General features: G+C 36.8%; 1 protein-coding gene across 1 annotated transcript; it reads right to left on the bottom strand.

Moving 5' to 3' along the window:
* Positions 1-10,494: 10,494 nt before the first annotated feature.
* Positions 10,495-21,045, bottom strand: LOC105439856. The gene is made up of 6 exons (XM_030979300.1): positions 21,002-21,045; positions 14,561-14,749; positions 13,425-13,631; positions 12,824-13,015; positions 11,984-12,148; positions 10,495-11,169 (listed from the first exon to the last, which is right to left on the bottom strand). Exons 1-6 carry the CDS (start codon positions 21,038-21,040, stop codon positions 11,161-11,163), a joined length of 801 nt encoding a protein of 266 aa, XP_030835160.1. The 5' UTR covers positions 21,041-21,045; the 3' UTR covers positions 10,495-11,160.
* Between the last annotated feature and the right edge of the window lie 1,271 nt (positions 21,046-22,316).

Raw genomic sequence — 22,316 nt, 5'->3', positions numbered from 1 at the left:
GTCTTTCCTTATGTTATTCTTTGTTTCTTCCTTCTATCACCTTCTCTTATGTTATTATTTGTTTTAATAAATCTATCACCTTCCTTATGTTATTCTTTGTTTCAATCATTCTATCACCTTCTCTTTCTGTCTTTCCTTATGTTATTCTTTGTTTCATCCTTCTATCACTTTCTCTTATATGTTATTATTTATTTTAATAAATCTATCACCTTCCTTATGTTATTCTTTGTTTCAATCATTCTATCACCTTCTCTTATGTTATTCTTTGTTTTTATCATTCTATCACTTACTCTTTCTGTCTTTCCTTATGTTATTTTTTGTATTTCTTCTTTCTTCCTGATTTATTATTGCGATCTATGCTCAAAACAGCAGTCGACAGTCGGCCGTAAACAATTCCAGAAAGCGCGGATTGTCCGTCCGCTTTGAGCTTGCGAAAACTCCCTATTATCATCGTCAGCTGTTAGCCAGAAGGTCGTTAATTTATATCGCACAAAGCTAATGCTCCCCTGCCTCTAAGCAGATGTATACTCCATTTTGACATTTTAGTCACAAGCGCGTAGCCAGGATTTTATTTTAGGGGGCGGTAGTTAGCACGCGAAGCGTGCGAATAACTTACAGAGCGCGCGTAGGGGGGGGGGGGCTAAGACGTTGGGTGCAGGGAGGGGGGACTTTGACCTTTCATTAGATTACTATAGAGAAAGAAGACGATTCGTTGTACCATTCTCGACCCTTAAACATTGTCTCAATTCAGTTTGTCCCCCTCCCACGCGAAGCGCGGAAGCTGTGGCGTTTCATTAAATTATTCGAGAAAGAAGACGATTCGTTGTACCGGCCGTTCGCGACTCTTAATCCTTATCTGAATTCAGTTTTCCCCCGCCCCTCCCGCGCGAAGCGCGAAAGCTTTGACCTTTCATTAGATTACTAGAGAAAGAAGACGATTCGTTGTACCATTCTCGACTCTTAATCATTGTCTGAATTCAGTTTGCCCCCCTCCCTAGCGAAGCGCGGAAGCTGTGACGTTTCATTAAATTATTCGAGAAAGAAGAAGATTCGTTGTACCGGCCGTTCTCGACTCTTAATCCATACAAAAACAAAAAAACAAAGAAAATGCAATCAATTTTAAAGGTACTATGTCCCTTTTGCAGGCCAAAAAATGAAAAAGTTAAATTCCAACTGCATTTGAAAGATAATACTAATTTAGAACTTCCCTAAAAAAGGTAGACCTTGAAAATGACTTCAAGTGGGAAAATAACGACTATTAGTTGTCAAATCGACTTTAGGGCTATAGAGCCCAAAAGTAATAGTCTTGAATTTCAGACAATTTTACCAAATGGTCATACGTTTTATGCTGCGCAAAGATTCAATCATTTTAATCTTGGCCATCACAAGAAGTGGGTTATTGATGTAGACAAATGCTCATGTACCCTTTACAACTCTTTTCATGTATGTTATTACCAAAGAAGAAAAAAGCCAGTCAGTCACTCATTAGTGTCTGACAGTGAAGTCTAGCAAGTAAACAGGTTTCCTTGAATAATTTGAATATGAGGACACTGCTAACGTTTAAATTTCACAGAGAGGACATACATGACATATTCATAATTCCTGCAAAGTTCTACAGAATTTGAGGTTGGCTGCAAAAGGGACATAGTACCTTTAAATAATTCATTGCATTTTCCCCAGTCCCCAACAGGAAAAATTCCTCTGTAGGGCCATGCATTATGGTTCAAGGCTTGCCCATATAGAATATTTTTGTATGTTGGGGGTTGGGGCAAAATGCAATGAATTATTGAAAATTTATTGCATTTTCTTTGTTTTTTTGTTTTTTTTGTGGGGGCGTCGACGTACCCTAGCGCCCGCTGCGTACATTCATGATTTATTGGCTAAGCAATGGCCTCGTTACTGTGAGCCCCCAGGATCAAAACTGTGTCGACGTGATACATTGGTGCCCTTTCATGCATTAATCCCTATTACTGTCAGTTATGACTTAAGGACGTAGGTCCCCTAGTTGATTAGCATAGTAGCACACACATGCTTTAACAGTCACACAAAACAAACACTGCCCAATTGTCATTCAATAAAATCTGAGAATGTATACTATTATCTAGATCTATTCGGAATAAATCATTGTCAAAATCAGTCAATAAATTGGGGTAAAAATAATTATTCCACCATAATGACTAACAGTGTATATACAGTAGACCTATACGTTATTTGGAGGTGTTAGCCTATACTACCTCTCTTTCAAAATCGTGCAATATTTGGAGGTGGATCATAGGTCTATGGTTTGCGGGTATTCACTATATTAACAGTGAAATAACAATACCAATCTACATTTTTATTGTCCCGACAATATCAATAATAGTGGTTTATATCAAGAAAATAATACAGGATTAACATAATAACAAAACTAGCAAGTCATAGGCGTATTAACCAAATGTTTATGTCGGTGAAAAACACACATGTATTATTTAACCTGTTCAGATAATTCCAATAAGCTTATGGAGGCCATGTCTGTTCGTGCTGTTCTCGACAGGGTTGCGTTGTTGAGAAAGTTACACTGTGTATTTGTGCTATAGCACTGTCGAATGTATGGTTGAATATATGCTATTATGTTGAGTGGAATTATGAAATACATCGATACGCATTGAAAACACGACCACAGTGCCAACAAATATAGCGTGGGAATTCCCAGCGAGACTTTTATTGTACAAATGAATATCCGGGGGCAGGTCGGTGAATTCGGAAATCCTTCTCTTCCTTCCCACCCCTCTAAAAAAAGGAAGGGAGAAAAGAGAGAAAGAAAATGAAGGGCTTTATAAAATATAAAGTGTAGTGAGCGCTAATTTTTTTTGGGGGGGCCCTCGAAATGTTGAAAAATCGTAGCCCCCCCCCCCCCCCTGAGCGCCAGGGGTGCCCATCTCCAAAAAAAGGTAAATTGACGTGTTTTTACACGTTTTTTCCCCATGGGGGGAGGGGGGCTGGATCCGCCACTGAGTGATAGGCTCGAGATGTACAAAAAGGCAAATAAAACAGTTTACACAAACAAGTGAAACTATACTTCAGCAACAAAAAGCCAACATTTTCATAAAAATGCAGCAATTTAGAACTGTTTCCTATTTCCTGTTCATTAATAAATGATGGTACTTTCATCCAGGATTGACACATATGTCTACTAATGTAGCTAAAACGTGTTCATTTGGATCTTCCATTGTATGGGAAGTTAATAGAGTGATTTTTCAAGATATGTTATGAGTTAGAGAATAAACACAATTCAAGCATTTCACAAACGACTACATCACTCTTTAGTACATGGCAACAGGAACAAAATAATTTTTTCGCAAAAGTTTCTACATCCTTCTTTCACACTTCTAAAAATTAGGTTAATTGACCATAAATTTCATAAACTAACAGATGATATGCTTTATCAAGGTAACATTAGATACATATCGGTGTCTAACAACTGTCTTGTGTCTCTCACAGTATTTGTTTTTAAAATCCACCATATTTCAAAGAACGGTATAAAAACGGAAGCCTCAAGATCTGTTGTACAAATTCTTTAAAAAGTTAAGTGAAATGAAAGTATGTCGTTTGAAAATGAAAGCGTTTATACAATAGTAACAGGATATGAACCAAGATACTTGAAAACAAATTTGAATGTTTCAAGCATAATGATTATTATTGTTCTGTTTGTTAGGTTGATGTATCATGGCACCAAATCATAGCTCAATGTTAAGAAAGAAACAACTTTAATCATACCTATTAATTAATAAGAGACCCCAAAACCAAAACCTGCAAGTAAAAGTATGAAACCTCTGATTGGTGACTACGCAGCCCTTGTTCATTTGATTTTATGCCTTTCTTTCCCACTCTTTAATTAGAAGAAAATAAATATTACACATTCCAAGCCAGGCATTACACTTCAGCAAGGCTGAGCTAGCTGTAGCCATATAATTAGAAGTGTATGATACTGTCTAGTTTGAAATTCAGTTAAAAATAACAATATCTGTTGTTACTGCAGGGTGTTTCTAATTACATATTTTTATTTGAACAGAATGCAAGTGTACATACAGGTTGAAGGATGTCCTCTTTCTCAAAACAGGAAGATGGCTTTGCTGCCATTATTTCATAAGCATTGTAGTAAATATTTCCATTACTTTAATTTACATATTACCATTTATGCTTTTTTGATGCACGGTGCTAAAAATAAATGCACTCTCAAATCTTTACCTCACTTGCTACATGTAAATAGCAATGTCTAAAGATTGTATATTTTGCTTGAGATTTCCCTTTGAAGGTCCCCTCTTTTTCTCTCCAAAAAGTGCCCTTTTTTGGTTGGTGCCGCCCCCTCCCTCTTTGAAAGACGCTTCATCGCCCCTGGTCTGTGTACACGAATTTCCAACTGTCTACTAAATTCAACTCCAGATTCAGAAGATTGTTGTCCCCAGGTTGCAGAAAATATTATCCTTCCGAAATGCCCGCAATGAACATGATGGAGAGACCTGCCACTCGATGCATTCATTATTTTTCACGCCGTGTTATATACGATTACAATAAGTTTGTAGATTGCCCTTTGGAAGAAGAATCGGAAAAATACCAGAACGGTTTCGAAAAACTGTGTTTTTTATACTTTTATTTGAAAGTAACATAATGTTCGTATGAAGCGAGTGCACATGTGTTTATGATTAGGCCTATATAGATTTCATTATTTTGTGAACGTACTAACTATAGGTCAATTCATTTTCTATTTATATGTACAGAAAGCCAGTAAATATGGAAACACTGGTGAAATAAATTTTTCTCAGGGGTGGTGGAGCATCTTTGAAAGGGAGGGGGCATCAGAATAAAGGACACTTCGAAAAACACACAGGGGAAAACCCCACCAAGTGTGAACAAAAAGCAGGAAAAACTATATTTTGAGAATTTTTTGAGGAAGCGAAGCGAGCGAACAAAATTTAAAAAATTTATGAGGTCCCAGTGCAAAAAATTAGATCTTATAAAGAAGACCCCCGAAAAACCTGATGAGTATTTAGCACAATCTAATGATGAAAGACTGAAATTATAACATCTATAAATGCGAGCGAGCTCTAGGGATAATTAAGGGAAAAGGGGCTCTATGTCGCCTTGAATTAGGGGTGCATGTTATGGAGAAAGGAAAAGTAGGCACTTGAAAAGTGAAAAGAACAGTTATTAGAAAAGAAAAGGTGCAGGTGTCAAAGTAAAAAGGGGAGTATCAGAGCATTCAGAGGTGAAAATGGCACTTCTTGCACTCAACAGAAATGAAAAGAGGCACTTGTGAGAATGGAAATGGAGAATCTGTTGAAAGAGAAGGGCACCTATCAGATTTTGATAGGGGCATTTAATAAATGTTAAAAGGGGTGTTTTGAAAAGGAGGAGGGGCTCATATAAAAAAGGAAAAGGGGCACTTATCCGAAGGAAATATGGTACTTATTAGAAAGGAAAAGGGGCACTTATCAAAGGTGAGAAGTGAAATTTAGGAAAAATTAAAGGGGTTCTCATTAAGAAGGGAAAAGTACACTTATTAAAAAGGAAAAGGGGCACGAATCAAAGTTTTAAAAAAGGGCAAAAATATCTCATGTGAAAAGGAGAATTCTCTAGCGTCTGAAAAGACGTACTCATCAGAGATTTTTTAAAAGAGAGGAAAAGGACAGTTATTAGAAAAGAAATGGGGCACTTGTCCTATGTAAAAATGGACTTATGTGGGTACCTGAAAAAGTGGGTGGCACAGCCCCCCCCCCCCCCCCCCCCACCTGGAGTGCTGCCACTGACATAATGGGCAACAATGAGAGAAAAACCCGGAAAATCATGTCATTTTAGCAACATTTGTCAAACACTGGTATCGAATAAGAAATAAACCACGTTTGAATTTTATTTTGGGGTCAACTGCCCCCCCCCCCCCATCAGTACGATAGTGGGGAAAGACACGTAGTATCGTCATGCTGCACCCCTTTAAACAAAGCACGACATACATGAAATACGGCATGAAGTTTGAAACAAAAATAAAAATCTCAAGAAAATAATAGTACATTATAGAATTATTACAGCAATACAGGAGGAATAGTGAATTGTAATTTATTGCATGCATATGCTGATTCTCCGGTACAAGCATTAATGACAATTATGACGTATAACCTAGTTGTATCAATACATTCATACCTTAGATACCTTATTTATACCTTAGATACACAAACTCTAATAGATCACAGTTTTACCACAGATAGAGATATGCAATATCTCCACATAATCAGTTCACTAATTACTTTTACACGTACGACAACACTAAAATGACAGCATCGTCAATATGACATTTTCTACACCACTTGTGAACTCAGCTTATTACAAAATGGCAAAATTCCTACATGAAGTTTTTATTATTTTACTTTAAAAAATTATCCTATTCATTTCTTCAGACTTCTGTAGAGAGACATTTTCGTTCTGGTAGATATGAATCTAATAATTTTGTTTTTTCATTCTTCAAATACCATAGTACAAAATTAGAAAATATTGCTCTTGCTAAATCCTCTCATATTCAGGAAATGACGAGAAATAGCTCAGTTTGGACCAAACTTTCTTGTAATGTGTGATTGATCCCATACACACATCTTTTTACTTTTAATTATTACTTATGTACTACATCATGAAACTGTTAACCTTTCCTATGCAGTAGGTTCTGGACAGTTTTTTTCACAATGTAATGGCATTTCGAGTACTCGACACTACTTTAAGAGGGTACAATTTTCGGTTTAACATATGAAAATATAACAAAATATCAAATGTACAGACAATAAAACTCCTCAAAATTCAACAGTTTTCTCTTTAACAATGCTTACCTAAATTCATCGGTAGCTTTCTTTTCTGAATTAAAGGAACGACTCTCTTTTTTAATCTACCTAAGCACTCTTCTGTCAAACCATCTCCTCTGATCTGGAGCACAGTCATGCAAGATTGTGTTGAGTTAAACTTCCAATATCAATCATACATGTTTGGCAATGGGATTCAATTAAAGTCAATACCTTTGTATTCACTTAAGGCACTGTTTTTTTTTAAAAACTATGACCAAATAGCTAAATGGCCCTTTGAGAGCCTGAAAATTTTCAAAAATAAAGAATTAGAAATCAATTACAGCTTTTTCTTGTAGCCTGGACCTAGATTGACCTCCCATGCTTAATGAAAAATTGTCAACATTGCTTCATGTGCATGAGGTATCCCTGAACAGCCAATTGTTTACGGAATTTTGTAACAAAATTGACATACCTTTTTGGTTGGAACCGAAAAAAATATATATCCACAAACATTATGCTTTTTTTTCTATTGATGATTAATGAGCGTGGGTGAATCTTAAAGAATGTTAATAGTAATCTGAATTAACTCCTGTATTTTGATGGAACAGTGCAATTGAAACGGTGTTTCGGACGTTACATTTTCTGTAAACATTGTAGACCCTCATTTAACCCACTAGAACAATAAATTAATGAAATTGTTTATGGTTTGAATAAGCTTATTAGTTACTCCAAGTCATTAAATTAAAAGAAAAAATAATTTTATTGTAGTAGCGCTTATATTAGAAATATACTCAAAATTTGAAAAAGTTGCCTCATTTTCCGTAAACGATTTTGTAACGTCCGATTTTTCAATTTGAAGTAGCAGAAAATATATGAACAGCAGGACCTATCTTTCGTAACATTTTTAAAACATTTCATGGCGGCTACCCACCAAAAAAAAAGAAATTTGCAATACATCATTACAATACTATTTTATAGTTAAAACCAATTTTCCGTTAACAGTTGTAACGTCCAAAACAAAAACTACCAAATAAATGATGATAATCCATATTTGATGGTATCTGGAGTGAATAAATCATTATGAAATAAGTTATTATAAGTCTTATTACAAGTCAAAACACAAATCAGGTCTTTCAAATCCAATAATTTTGTGTAAGCTCAAGAAGGGTGTTTTATTGTTAACACATAGTTTGCAAATTTCAACTAATTTTCGATCATAATATGTGCAAGTTACGATTTTACAATGCACACTCCTGTTAAAAACACTATTTTGATAATTTCATTTAGATCTAAATATAAAAATATGAAGAAATATGATGCAAAAATTCAAATTTTCCGTAAAATATCTGAATTTTGGGCAAAATTGACTTATAAAACATAAAATATTGAAGCCACACATTGTGATGCAAGGCATGGTTGGCTGCTTTAGTATATCCTTAATTGTAATTTAATAGAAACAATCTCAATAAGAGTGACTGATAAAAAAAATATTCAGCCATATTAACAGCACTTTCTGGTATGCTGTTAGCCCGTTTCGGATGTTACATTAAACTGTTAACAGACATTTTCATACTTTAACTAGTTCAAATGAGGAGCAAAGATAAATGTGAGAATAGCCACTTAAGCAATACGCAGTGTACATGTAAATGACACGGATATGATACGGGTATATAAAGTTGATAAAATTAAGCAAATTAAAGTGTTTTTCTAAAACTTTATGGGAAATATGGATTTTCATTTGAAAATACCTTTTAAAAAGGGCACTCAGTACACGTAACTAATCTGTGTAGAAAGTACATACATGTATAAAAGAAAAAGACATTACCATTAATACCTTATTTAATGATCCTAAACATATACATGTAGTATCTTCCTCAAATGTATGCATACATACAAAATGTATAAGCTAGTGTGAAATATAAATGGGCTGTGCATTTGGGGTTTTTTCTTCTTTTTTTTCCCTCTACAAAATGTCAAAGTTGGGGGTGCGGCGCTGCGGCCTATATCGCCGGCAAATACGGTACATGTTTAACCTACACTGTATATTGTTTGTCACCTGGGATATCGGCACAGCAAGAGTCAAGATCTATCAACAAACCAACCAACAAACCAACCAACCAACCAATCAATCCATCCATTCATCAATCTGTCATCAAGTAAATAAATAAATAAATACTTATTTAAGAGCATTAACAAAATGTTGTCGTTTGAAACAGCCTCCTAATACAAATAGTTGTAAAGGATGACCTAAAACATACAACATTTTAAAATACATCTAAAATGTCTCATTCTCGAGATGTACATACATTAGGATTCACTTATTTCTTATTACTAACATGACTGGGGGTACTTTTTTATAGTTTTATTTTAAAAAAGATTTTTCAATGCTTTGCTTACATACATGTATGCGTTAGTGATATTATTGAATGATACACTACAGTATATTCCGGTAGTTGAGGGCAAAGAACATTAGCAAGCTGATTAAACGTCTATATTGTAGAGTTTGTAGAAATTGATGATCTCATTGAAATGCTAACTTTGTGTAACATCCGAAACAAACCATAGCATACATTTCACACTGTTGTTCATAATGTGCAATTAAAAGTATGTTTCTAAGTGAATTTTCTAAAGAGTTTTGATGACTACAATTGCTATTAGCTTCATATTTCACTCTGTTAGATCACATAAGCATTTTTAACTACCGGTACACGTTCCTGAAATGAATAATATACCTTACATAAATTGAGTGGTCGATTAAGACAAACTTGGAATACATGTGTGTGTTAAACTAATTAAAACTGCAAAAGAATTCCATAAATGTTACAGAAGTATTTTTTGCAAACAATTAATGTAAATGAGGTCAATAATACATAAAGAAAAGTAATTAACTTGAATAAATTTATGATGTTAACAGTGTGTAACGTCCGAAACATCAGTCGTGTGACATATGAAAATTATTAGGCGATGCACTGGTTCCCAATTTGTTTGCATGTATTTACCTTATATCATCAGTTGTTATAATAAAATAAGTTTGACCTAAGAAAAAAGCATTTTAACTATTAAAACTAAAACTTGTTATTGTCAAAACCCAAATTTAGAGCTATTTTCAACTCTCAAGGGATACAAAATCTGTATTTTTCTAGATAGAAACTTAAAAATTTGCATGAATATGCTCTGAAACATATTCAATAAAGACTCGAACATATTTAAAGGTGTAGTTAATAGCAAATGAGTTTTATATCACAGTTATTAGATATGCTATAGTTCACAATAAAATTGTAAGAACTCATAGTATTCATATCTGGTGAATAAATAAGGAGATAGATTAAGCTCAAAAATTTGCATTTCTCATAAATATGAATAGTCCTGATCCTAAAAATACACGTTTGAAGTAAGTAAACATAATTTCGTTTTTGACCCTTTTGTGGACATATTTGGTATATGTTCAAAAAACCAGTGCCTTAAGCCGCTACATCGTATGTTCCATGCAGTAAGTACTAAGTCCCTTGTTATTATCTAACTCGGTGAGAAAACCGTGATTTAAATATGAGGTTGGTTTCAGCAGACACAGAAATATTACATTAGAGAAGCAGATCGGTGAAAATTTGAGCCAAACCTGATGAATAAGGTAAAATTAACTTTTAAAGTTTTATTCAATCAAACGTATCTTTTGAGGTCCCCCCCCCCCCCCCTTTATTCTGTACAGAAATTATTTAAATTGTAATTTTCTTAGTTTTTGATGGAGGATTCTCTTTCCAAACAAGGGTTGTGTAAAAGACATTTGTGCAAAGATAATACTTAGGAAGCTTGAACGATTAGATTTTTTTGTTTAGAGAAAATAACAGTTTCTGATTTTTTTTTCCCAGTTTTTTGTGGTAAGAGCAAAGGGAGGGAACTTGCAAGATTCGTCAAAGAGTTGTTAATTTGTGTTTGATTGTTTGTGACTTCAAAAAATAATATATTCCATATATATATCAGGTTCTGCTCAAACATTTACTGATCTATTCTTTTAATTATATTTGTGCTTCTACTGAATTTACCCAGATTTTAGGTGGATTCCCTTTTAATATAGTTTGACATGGAATCAGGTAGTAGACTGGTACTTCTTATGTTTGACCAGTTGAGAAGAACTCAAATAAATGAAATAACACCAGAAAGTACCATGACTATTCAAACGTTGAATCATGATAATATCCTCAACCGTTACGATAAAATACCATATAGTTGAATATACAACAGTAAAATTAGATTCTGTAGCATCTTTGCTATTTGGCATTTTGCTTTCGAGAAGCTTTGCTGTCAAAGGGAGTGTCTGCAATCTCGTCCTCCTCTTGCCGAGTTTATACTACTGGATCGTAATCTAAAAACCCTGTACAAAAAATAAAAAGAAGCAGCAATCAGAAAGTTAAAATAGCGTTTGAAATGTAATGGTGATGGGACAGGTGCAAATAAGAATGCATGGAATCAAGGGTACAATACAATACCTAGACGGTCCAAATGCAATAAATTATTGATAATTTATTGCATTTTCTTTATTTTTGTTATTTGTGGGAACTGCCCCTACCCTAGCCCACGCTGCGTACAGTCATGGTTCAGTGGCAAAGAAATGGCCTCGTAACTGTGAGGCCCCAGGATCAAACCGTGTCGATGTGCTATATTAGTGCCCTTTTGTGGGGCATTAATCCTCATTACTGTCATTTATGACTTAAGAGCGTAGATCCCCTAGTTGATAAGCATAGTAGCATACACATGCTGTATTGGTCACGCAAAAAAAAACACTGGAAAATTATTATTCAATAAAATCTGGGAATGTATACTTTTATCTAGATCTATTAGGAATAAATCATTGTCAAAATAATTCCATAAATTGGGGTCAAAAAAAAAATATTCCAACTTTCTGAGCAACAGTGTATATTACGCAAAAAGAAATTGAAATAGGTTATTAAATGTAGAACGATACATGAAATGGAGAAAGACCTGGAAACCCTAAACGAACACAAAAACCACTATTAGGGTAATATTCAGAAAATAAGAGACAGTTCTTTAATTTTCTTTTAAAGCTATTATTATTTTTTAAATCAATAATTGATGTGATTTAATTTGGTAAAAAACTCCTTAATGTTCTTTGTGTCTGAAAATGAAAGAGAAAAAAAAATTATATTTAAGAAATATCTGTAATTTACTTCCATCGACGTGAACCCAAGACTTGGATTGAGAGGAAATAAATATTTCTTGATGTGATTGATTACGTCATCGTCTAGCTTGACCATCTTACTGGTCCAGAAAGCAACAAGTCGGGAATCTTTGTCGTCTACGACTTCATGTCCATACGATGAAACATCGGTACCCTAAGAAAAAATATAAAACGAAAGAAAAATAAATCATCAATAAATTTATGAAATGCTAATTTAGATTCTGGACAATATTTACTAACATTCAGTAAAGGTGTTTACCGAAACTCTCAAAAAAGCCGCCGTTGGGGGATTTACTTTGCCATTTTTGTCATGGAATCATAGTATCACTATTTAAAATAAAATGATTTAGTAAAGCTAACCAAAATGTCTTTATCACATAGTAAACTTAGTTTAAAGAGCCTTCCGGAATACTAAATCATGTTTTATCCTAAACATATAGCATCAACCCAACATTTTCAGATTACGGATCAAGTGCCCAGCGAAATGCTGAAGTGTATGCTGTGAAAAGTTTCCCTCAAATATCATGATAATCAAAATCATGGCTGATTTTTAGAATAACCACAAAAAAAACACGATAAGGCGGCCTTAATTTCCATAAATCGATTGCACTCTTACAAATTCAACTGTGTATCCGTATGTGACCTTCACTATGGAAGGGGCATGGAGAGTTATACACCCTCTCCCCTTCTACCGAAGCCCCTGTATTCCTTGCCCTAAGCGATGTACGATGAAAATGAAGCATATCTGCAAGTATTATCTTGACAAATTATTCTCACAGATATTGACTATTGAAAGTATGTTACATTCACAGATTTCATATCTACTTACCGGCAACATACCGGTACTGCAATTCCCCGTCGTCAGAAAATCCAGCATGATTTGAGATACAGCGTTGCGTATCTTATTTCTCTCGTATGGCTTCTTCACTAGTTCCTCACGTAAGACATTAGCCAGTGAGTTACATGCCTCCATACTGGGGGTCATTGGTGGCCTCATGTTTGCTTGCACGATGGGACGAAGCTGAGTTAAGAAATATTGTAATCATAACATAAATGTTTAAGGAAGTATATTCCATTTCATCTCGTGATTGTGAAGGTGTCAACAAAGGTTTGCTTGCAAGAGAGAATAAAACAACAATTTACCACTGCAACCATATCACCAATTGTATGTATACAAGGACAAGTCCAAGATATTTTGTCCCATGTTACCGACCACATGTCTACATCCAAGATTTCAGTAGCCATAATAGAGCTAAATCAGGCAAAAATTTAACAATTCCATAAAACGATGTAATAATACTTTGTAATGTATGGGAAAAACCTTGAACTTAATTGTTGATACAGATTATAGGTGTATGGTTTTCTTGTTACGCTATAGCTTACTTGTAACTGCTTTGATACCAATATGAACATGATGAAAATATCCTCACCTGATGGGTGACTGTAAATCCTTGATAGCTTGGTATTTGGGATTCATCGGTCAGTCGTCGGAAGGCAGGCTTGGTGATCAAGATCTCACACTCGTCTCTGTCTCTTTGATCGAGAATCTTATCAAGGTCTCGAAGAACCATAGCTACGAATGCAGTATCAGGATCGCCTGAGCTCTCAGTCATCACGCTCTTCTGCGAAGCAAATCCCTGAATGGAATAATGGGGAATAATGCATTTACTGTGTGGATCGTTTAGATGCAAAATCCAGTCCCCCCCCCCCCCCTCCCCTACAGATATACACATGATAGTGAATAATAATAATAATAATATTTAATTTTTATATAGCGCTTAATACAAATGTCTCTAAGCGCTTAACAAATATACTGTTACCCCGTGAACATAGAGATCGTGTGGTCTAGTGGATAAGTTTCCAGATTGTGGACCTCAAAATACAGGGTTCGAGTCTCTACCACAGCACTAACGTCCTCTGAAAATACATAATCTATGCCTACCATACTCGACACAGGTGTGGTAAGTGAGTATATGGTAGGATTTATTCCTTGAATGTACTGAGCGCAACGGGTGCCTGAACTTACGATAATGGTATCGAAAGTGTTTTAGACGTTGTATCATAATCTGATAATGTGATATCCGCTATAGAACGGCTTGAATTATTATCAAGGTCTATTAAATCTTTTTTGACTATGAAGAAAACGAATCCCTTCTGGCTTATGTCTTTATAAAACTATTGTATGGTAGAAGCATTTTGTCAAATTGACAAGCATTACATTCCCTCTAGACAGTTACGTTCTCAAAACTCTGGCTTACTTGTTATTCCTAGGGTTAAAACAAAGTGGGGGCGGACCTTCGCTTATGATGGGCCGTCATTATGGAATATTCTCCCTCAATGGATTAAAAAATAGCAGTTCTGGTGAAGTGTCACAAAACAATCTTAAGAAATATCTGTTTAATTTAGCCTATAATTGATAACCAATTATACCTTTCATGTCCATAACTTTCATTTCATCTTTTGCACATGCTGCGCCCAGCGCATTTGATTGTCAAGTGGATTTGGCGCCTTACAAATCTTATTTATTATTATAATCATTATTATATTCAAACCGTATTTAACTGACCGTGTCTCTGAGAACGGCATTCTTGTAAGGTTTGACACGTTTTTCTAACAATGCTACAATGGCGGCCTTAATGGAGTCCTTTTTATTTTCTGGCGCCGAGAATAGATCATCAAGAAGCACCTGTCCTACCATGGGCCTTCTAATGAAGGAGGCATTCCTTGGTCTTCTCGATGGGGTCGGTTGCTGTTGCTGGAAAAAAGAAACAGATGTAAACTGGAGTATAAGTCCGAAAATGTTATGACAACTGAGAATCCCCCAATGAAAATAAAACACCACCAAAAAACAAAGATCGTCAACTTGTTGCTGTGCCGTTTTTTCCCTCCCCTTTCCTTCTTTCTGTGTGCGTGTCTGTAGGGGGGTCACGTGTCCCCTATGGTCTATATCCCCTTGGTCCACTACTGGGAGTAGGAAAATCATTTTTAATGGCGATGATTTTTTTTTTTTTTTTTTTGATTTTTTTTTTGTTTTTTTTTTGTTGTTGATTTTTTTCCATTTTATTTTATTTTATTGATTCCAAACAATACAAATCAATCTCAGAAATAAAAAAATAAAGTTGTTTTACCTTGACATAAATTCCAAACATTTTCATTACATAGATTTACATTTGATGAAAACAAAAATGAAATCAGTTGTAACATAACACAAAATAACCCCATCCAACCAGAGAATCCTCATGATGAACAATCCCTCGGCCCACAACAAGAAAAGCTACACAAAACTCATTAAAGCGGTCAAGTATGAAGTGAAGAAGTGGAAGAAGAAAATTCTTGACACGGAGGTGGAAGAGATGGAATTAGCTCACGCAAAGAACAACAGCCACGAGCTCTTCAAGAAGGTGAAGAAACTATCTGGTGAGAGAGACAAAATGCAACCTGCCGTGAAGAACAAGGACGGCATCTTAAAAACTGCTCCCGCAGATGTGTTGAAATGCTGGGAAGTACATTTTAGCGTTCACCTTAACACGCAATTTCCAAGGGACGAAAATGCTCTTTTGACCATACCTGACCCACAACCTACAGATAACCCAAGTGAACCTTTCACAATTGAAGAAGTAGAGTGGCAATAAAACTATTCAAGAACAACAAGGCCTGCGGTTGGGACAAAATAGCTGCCAAAACTCTAAAGGCTGGTGGACAACCAATGAGACAACTCCTGCTCAAAATAATAAATGCAGCATGGTCGGAAGGTGAAACCCCGGAAGACTGGAGCAAGGGTCTTATCCAACGGTGTCGATTTGTATCCGTGGTTGGGGGGGGGAGGGGGGGGGGGGTAATGATAGGTGCCATAATATTTTCGGCAATGGATCAAAGCAACCAAGAGGTAGAAGCGTGTGGCAGGTTGCACTCCCTCCCTTGATTTCCAAGTTATCAACTTTTTCAAGTCACCCTCAATAAAGATAACATTTCAGAGAATGTGGGTCCCACATGGGCTTGCTACCTGGGTTATTATCCTCTCAAGCGCGTAGCGAGGATTTTATTTTAGGGGGGGGCGGTAGTGAGCACGCGAATCACTTACAGAGCGCGCGATGGGTACAGGGAGGGGCGCGAAGCGCGGAAGCTTCGATGTTTCATTAAATTATTAGAGAAAGAAGACGATTCGTTGTACCGTTCTCGACTCTTAATCCTTGTATAAATTCAGTTTCTTTTGACGTTTCATTAAATTATTAGAGAAAGAAGCCAATTCGTCGTACCAGTCTCGACTCTAAATCCTTCTTGAATCAGGTTCCCCTTTCTCCGCGCATAGCGCGGAAGCTCTGACGTTTCATTAAATTATTAGAGAAAGAAGACGATTCGTTGTACTGTTCTCGACTCTTAATCCTTGTCTAAATTCAGTTTCTTTTGACGTTTCTTTCAATTATTAAAGAAAGAAGACGATTCGTTGTACCGTTCTCGACTCCTAATCCTTTTTCTTCCTACGTCCTCTTCCTTTCTTCTTTCTCTCTCTCCCACCACCGCCCCCAACGCCCCCTTGGCTACGCGTCTGTATCCTCTCTGTCTCTCATTATCTCTCTCTCCCACTCTCTACTTCTTTATTGCACTTTTGCGCTTCGCGCTGAACATTGAGCTCGTTGCTTTTTAACGCTATGGCTTTGCATTTGGCGCACTGCATTTCTATGTTGCTGTTGATTGAATAAATTGAATACATTCATCAATTCCTGATGAAGCCGTATGAGCGAGAATGCAATTTATTCTTGTCTCATATACGGTTGTCTCATTTACGTATGTATTATGAAAATGATATAGCAAAATGTGTATATTGATGGTCACCTTACGAGTAATAACCATTAACTACTCTCATCGGGCTTTGATCATTAATTTTTCTCTTCATTTTTTAAAATTTTGTATGGTGAAATATTGGGGGGATATACCCCCCCCCCCCCCCCCCCTCGGGATCGACACCAATGGTCTTATCACTCCAGTGTTTAAGAAAGGAGACAAGCTGGATCCATCCAACTACAGAGCTATAACTCTACTCTCCATACCCGGGAAAGTTTTCTGTTGAATGGTCCTCATGAGAATACAGGGAACCATCGAGAATCATCTGACTGAGGAACAATGTGGATTCAGAAGTTGTAAGGGCACCACAGATGCTGTGTTTGTCGTCAGACAGATCATCGAAAAGGCAAGAGAAAGAAGGATACCAATCCACTTGAACTTTGTTGACTGTAAAGCAGCATTTGATACCATATGGCGAGAAGCTCTCTGGAAATGTTTGCGTTCCATTGGAGTGGACAAGTCCTTATAGTTGACCTCATAGAGAGCATGTACAAACAAAACCAAATGCTCTGTTATGGTGAATGGAAAGATAACTGAATGGTTTGATGTCATAACCGGGGTAAGACAAGGCTGCCTCCTCTCTCCAAGTCTCTTCAACCTATTCCTGGAATATGTGATGAAGGACATCCAACAACTAGAAAGTGGAATACAGATGGGTGACATGCGTATCAACAACATCAGATATGCAGATGACACCACCCTGATAGAACTCGTATTTGAAAACCTCCAAATCTCAACAAATGAACTGGAGAAGGCTTGTAGAAGATGGGGTATGAAAATCAAAGCAACAAAATGCAAAGTCGTGACAGAGGATCATCAAGATATTTCACTTAACAACACCAACATTGAGAAAGTGGAAAATTTTGTCTTTCTCGGCAGCACAGTTCCATCCATAGAAGAGGACATGAAGAGACGTACAAGACTGGCTGCTTGGGCATTCGGAAGACTGAAAAGTGCCATCTGGTCCAACCAAGATATTTCTAGGAGACTCAAAGTCAGGATCTACAGAGCACTTATCCTCCCTATTGCCACATATGGAGCAGAATCCTGGACTCTCCGAAAACCAGATAGAAATAAGCTTGAGGTATTTGAAATGAGGTGTCTCCGCGGATCATCCTTGGAGTTCACCTAATGGACAAGATTAGGAACGAAGAGATCAGGCAGAGATTGAACATCCCAAGCACCATATGCGAGGAAATAATCAAACGTTGCTTGAAATGGTTTGGCCATGTTTTACGCATGCCGCATCACCGTCTACCATACCAATACCATTCCAAAATGACTTTAACGGACGCAGACCTCGGGGACGCCCCCCAAAGAGATGGAAGGAGCAGGTTCAATGCGATGTGGGATTACCCACACAAGAGGCAGAGCTAAGAGCCCAGGACAGATCAGACTGGAGCATGAATTCTCGCAGGGGAGCAAGGGGACACACCGTCCTATGCACCTAAGTCAAGTAAGTCAAGTTTTTTTTTCCAGTTTTTTTTTTTATTGATTCCAAACAATACAAATCAATCTTCGAAAGAAAAAAAAAAAGTTGTTTTACCTTGACATAAATTCCAAACATTTTCATTACATAGATTGTACATTTGATGAAAACAAAAATGAAATCAGTTGTAACATAAAACAAATAACCCCATCCAACCAAACACACTACTACCCCTCCCCCCTCCCCTCCTCACCATGCGACACACACACACACACACACCACCCGACCACACTTCCACCAGACACTGTTCCTAGCCTCCTCAGAATACCCCAAATTGGAGAGATGGTGGCTTCTTGCATAGTATTTGCACACACAAGCACACACGTACACACTCATACACTCACAGCTTGTTTCCCACTTGTCTACCTATAAAGGGAACTTTATATTATATTTTCTACACTGTACATCATCTTTTAGCATAATGTAAGCTGAAAAATAATAACTATCAAGCATATATACCCTTTTCTCAGTATGTTAAATAAATCTAGTCATCTGATTGGTCGTATTGGAATTGTGATTTTAGCGATGTCCGCCGACAGGTCAATAGTTTTTTTTAAAGATACCCGTTGCCCCGGATAACGGGCCGTATATATAAATGCTGCTGAGATCCCCAATGGTTATTATCCCCAATTTTTATCCGTTAACTTTTCACATTTCTTCGTATTTTTACGCTCTACAGGAGGTACGTATTACTGTTAATTCGAATAACTATATATTAACAACACCACTATTGTTCCAAGAAAGATTGGCGCATGCGCGGTCCGTATCTCACATTATCCCCAGTTACTTCATAAAATGAAGATCAAACTTTCAGCCTTTTCACACAGAGGTAAAATTCATCGTATCTAGAGCTGATTAGCTTAGAAATTTTCCCTATGTGAACGTCGTTTATACGATGTTCGGACAGATACGAAGTCGCGATTCATACGCCGGTCAAAGCAGGCTGCAGATACGAAGCCCGTATCTAGAGAGCAAGACGTTTTGTGTGTGAACGGATATACGTCCTTAGCTAGACCGGGCACTGCTCTTTAAACGCTCAGTAGGGCCATTGCACATTTACGAGCGTAAATGCGCAATGGCCCTACTGAGCGTGTGAATCTCGAATGACCGCACCGAAATTGTCTGTGTGTGAATGATGCCGTATACCTAAAGCTGATTATTTTAAAGCTCTTTAAACTAATCAGCTTTAAAGAATGTTACCCCTGTGTGAAAAGGGGGATATAGATCTATACATTAGCGAGTTTCTCACTCAGCGACGGGCAGACCTTTTACAGCACGGGAGCACTCAGGTTTACGGCCGTCACACACAGACCGTCCTCGTTACAATACAATAAGCGGTTTTGCTTTTCGGTAAACGCGTACGTACAGTACGGAGGTATTGCAATGCAATGCCAATTGGCCATTTTCGTGATGTAACCAAATTTAATGCATACGTCTTTGTGAAGTGCCTCGATACAGAATATTTCATTCACCATGATAAGAATAATAGTATTTCAATAGACAGGGTCCAAACTGCATACGTTAGTTGTTGCCAGGTTCGACAACATTATGGCTTGCCCTATATAGGCCTACCTAGAAACATTTAATATTATGCAGTTGGCATTCTGCCTATTGAAATAGTATTATTCTTACCAGGTGAATGAAAAAATGGTATTGAGGAAGTTCATAAAGATTTATGTATTAAATTTGATTACATTAAGAAAATGGCCTATTCCCTGCCATGCAATACAGTACAGACGGGACTACACGACTAACAAAATGTGTCTCTACCAAGCCACAAAACGGCTTTTTATCATATTTCAACAATTCACCATCCAGTATTAAAACAATTCATGTTGTATCCATATCCATGTTGTTATAGTTAAGAAACAATAATCGAAAAAATTCGCGTTGAAATTCGTCATCCTTGGTAATAAAACGATGAAGTTCCCATACCATATTTGGTACAAGCTCACTGATTGGCTGTCACTTGGGGTGTTATTGAGAACGGATTTCAGTTCTGGATTTCAGTACCTCAGCGGTCACTGTTACTATATTAGCTTCTCGATTTTGTACACGAATCGCAGATTGTCCGTCCGCGGTGAGCTTGCGAAAACTCCCTATTATCATCGCCGGCTGAGAGCCAGAAGGGCGTAAAAATAATATATAACAACGCTAATGCTCCTCGGCCTCTCAGCAGATGATATGCTCCATTTTACGCAAGATGTATTAGCAAATAATGTGTTGGTGTTGGTGTTCCACCGTTCTAAATCGTGGCATTGTATTTATTTCCACGCCTGAGGGTTGCCAACTATGTTGTACGGGTTACTTGTTAGTTCCTTACATTTATATGTATGAATAATACTATATATATATATATATATATATATATACTGTGTAATGTATTTACAGTAGACCTATACGTTATTTGGAGGTGTTAGCCTATGCTACCTCCCTTTCAAAATCGCGCAGTATTTGGAGGTGGATCATAGGTCTATGGTTTGCGGGCATTCACTTTAATAATATTAACAGTGAAGTACCAATACCAATCTACATTTTTATTGTCCCGACAATATCAATAATAGTGGTTTATATCAAGAAAATAATACAGGATCAACATAATAACAAAACTAGCAAGTCATAGGCCTACTAACCAAATGTTTATATCGGTGAAAAACACACCCGCATTATTTTTACCTGTCTAGATAATTCCCAGCCAAAACCAAAGGAGGCCATGTCTATTCGTGCTGTTCTCGACGATGTTGCGTTGTTGAGAATGTTACAGCTATTATTTTGTTTTTTTAGCACTGTTGAGTGTATGGTTGAATATATATTATATACCTCACTTAAGAAATCCAGCCATCTGATTGGTCGAATTGCATTCATAAACTTCAACTGTTCCTGTAAAATTCTCGGTAACCATGCATAAAACATTTCAATATTTTTAATAACCATGGTTATTAAAAAAAGTTGGTCAGCCTCCATGGTTACCCCATAGGTTTACATGTTAAAAAATGGTTTGAGCGATGGAGGATGCCGTATGTGTGCGAAGGATTGGTCGGTAATTTCAATACAATTGAATCTCGATCGATCTTACCGACAATTTTATCTTGCATTGTTGACATGAAGACGAAAATAAACTTCCAAAAACAAAAAAACAACATCTGCCGATAGATCTTGATCTAAGTTCGTGCCAATATGCATTGCAAAAGTAAAAGAAGAGTCCGTATATGGAGCTTTTGCGAAGCATTCATCACACGCGAAGCCGGTTTCAATCCATTTTAATGTATATATTGGAGAAAACTGTCAAGCATGTTATCGGCGGGCCATAGCCGAGTGGTCTAAGCGTTGGTTTTCGGTACACCTCTTGTTGTACGCAAGGGTTCGAATCCCGTCTTCGACAAATTGAAAAATATTTTTAATTTTTCATTTTTTAGTCTATTTTTTTTCGGCATATAAAAGTATTAATGACTGCTTTAATATTCGAGAAATAGTTGTTTTCATACGCTCTCGGGAAGGTTACAATTGGGCTATTCCCCTCGGCAAGCCTCGGGGAATAGCACAATTCTAACCTTCCCTTGAGCGTAATAAAACAACTATTTCTCTCAAAGCAGTCATTAATACTATACTATTATGTTGAGTAGAATTATGGAATACAACACAATAGAACAATTTCGATACGCATTGAAAAAACGCCCACAGTGCCAGCAAATATAGCTTGGGAATTCCCAGCAAAACTTTTATTGTTCAAGTGCATATCTGTGGGGGCGGTGGCAGTGAGTTCGGAAATCCTCCTCCCCCCCCCCCCCCCCCCTCTAAAAAAAAAAGGAAGCGGAGGAAAGCGAGAAGAAATGCACAGAGAAAATGAAGGGTTAAGAAGAAAGAAAATGAAGAAAAGAGAGAAGGAGTCGAGACTGAGAAAGAGAGAGCCAGAGAAAGAGAGGAGAGAGTGAGAGAGAGAATGCTTGTTCCTTGTATCTCATTATTACACATGTTTCTCATAAATAATCAC

Source organism: Strongylocentrotus purpuratus, unplaced genomic scaffold (genome assembly GCF_000002235.5).
Source record: "Strongylocentrotus purpuratus isolate Spur 01 unplaced genomic scaffold, Spur_5.0 spur5_scaffold_10, whole genome shotgun sequence".
NCBI lineage: Eukaryota > Metazoa > Echinodermata > Echinoidea > Camarodonta > Strongylocentrotidae > Strongylocentrotus > Strongylocentrotus purpuratus.
The sequence above is the reverse complement of the archived record's forward strand: the minus strand, read 5'-3'. Positions and strand labels throughout refer to the sequence as shown.

Excerpts from the sequence above, each read along its gene's own strand:
- LOC105439856 (XM_030979300.1), bottom strand. The coding sequence starts at position 21,040 with ATGGCCTCCTTTGGTTTTGGCTGGGAATTATCTAGACAG. Across the intron at positions 14,750-21,001 it reads GCTGGGAATTATCTAGACAG|CAACAGCAACCGACCCCATC; the intron begins GTAAAAATAATG and ends TCTTTTTTCCAG. Across the intron at positions 13,632-14,560 it reads ATGCCGTTCTCAGAGACACG|GGATTTGCTTCGCAGAAGAG; the intron begins GTCAGTTAAATA and ends TATTCCATTCAG.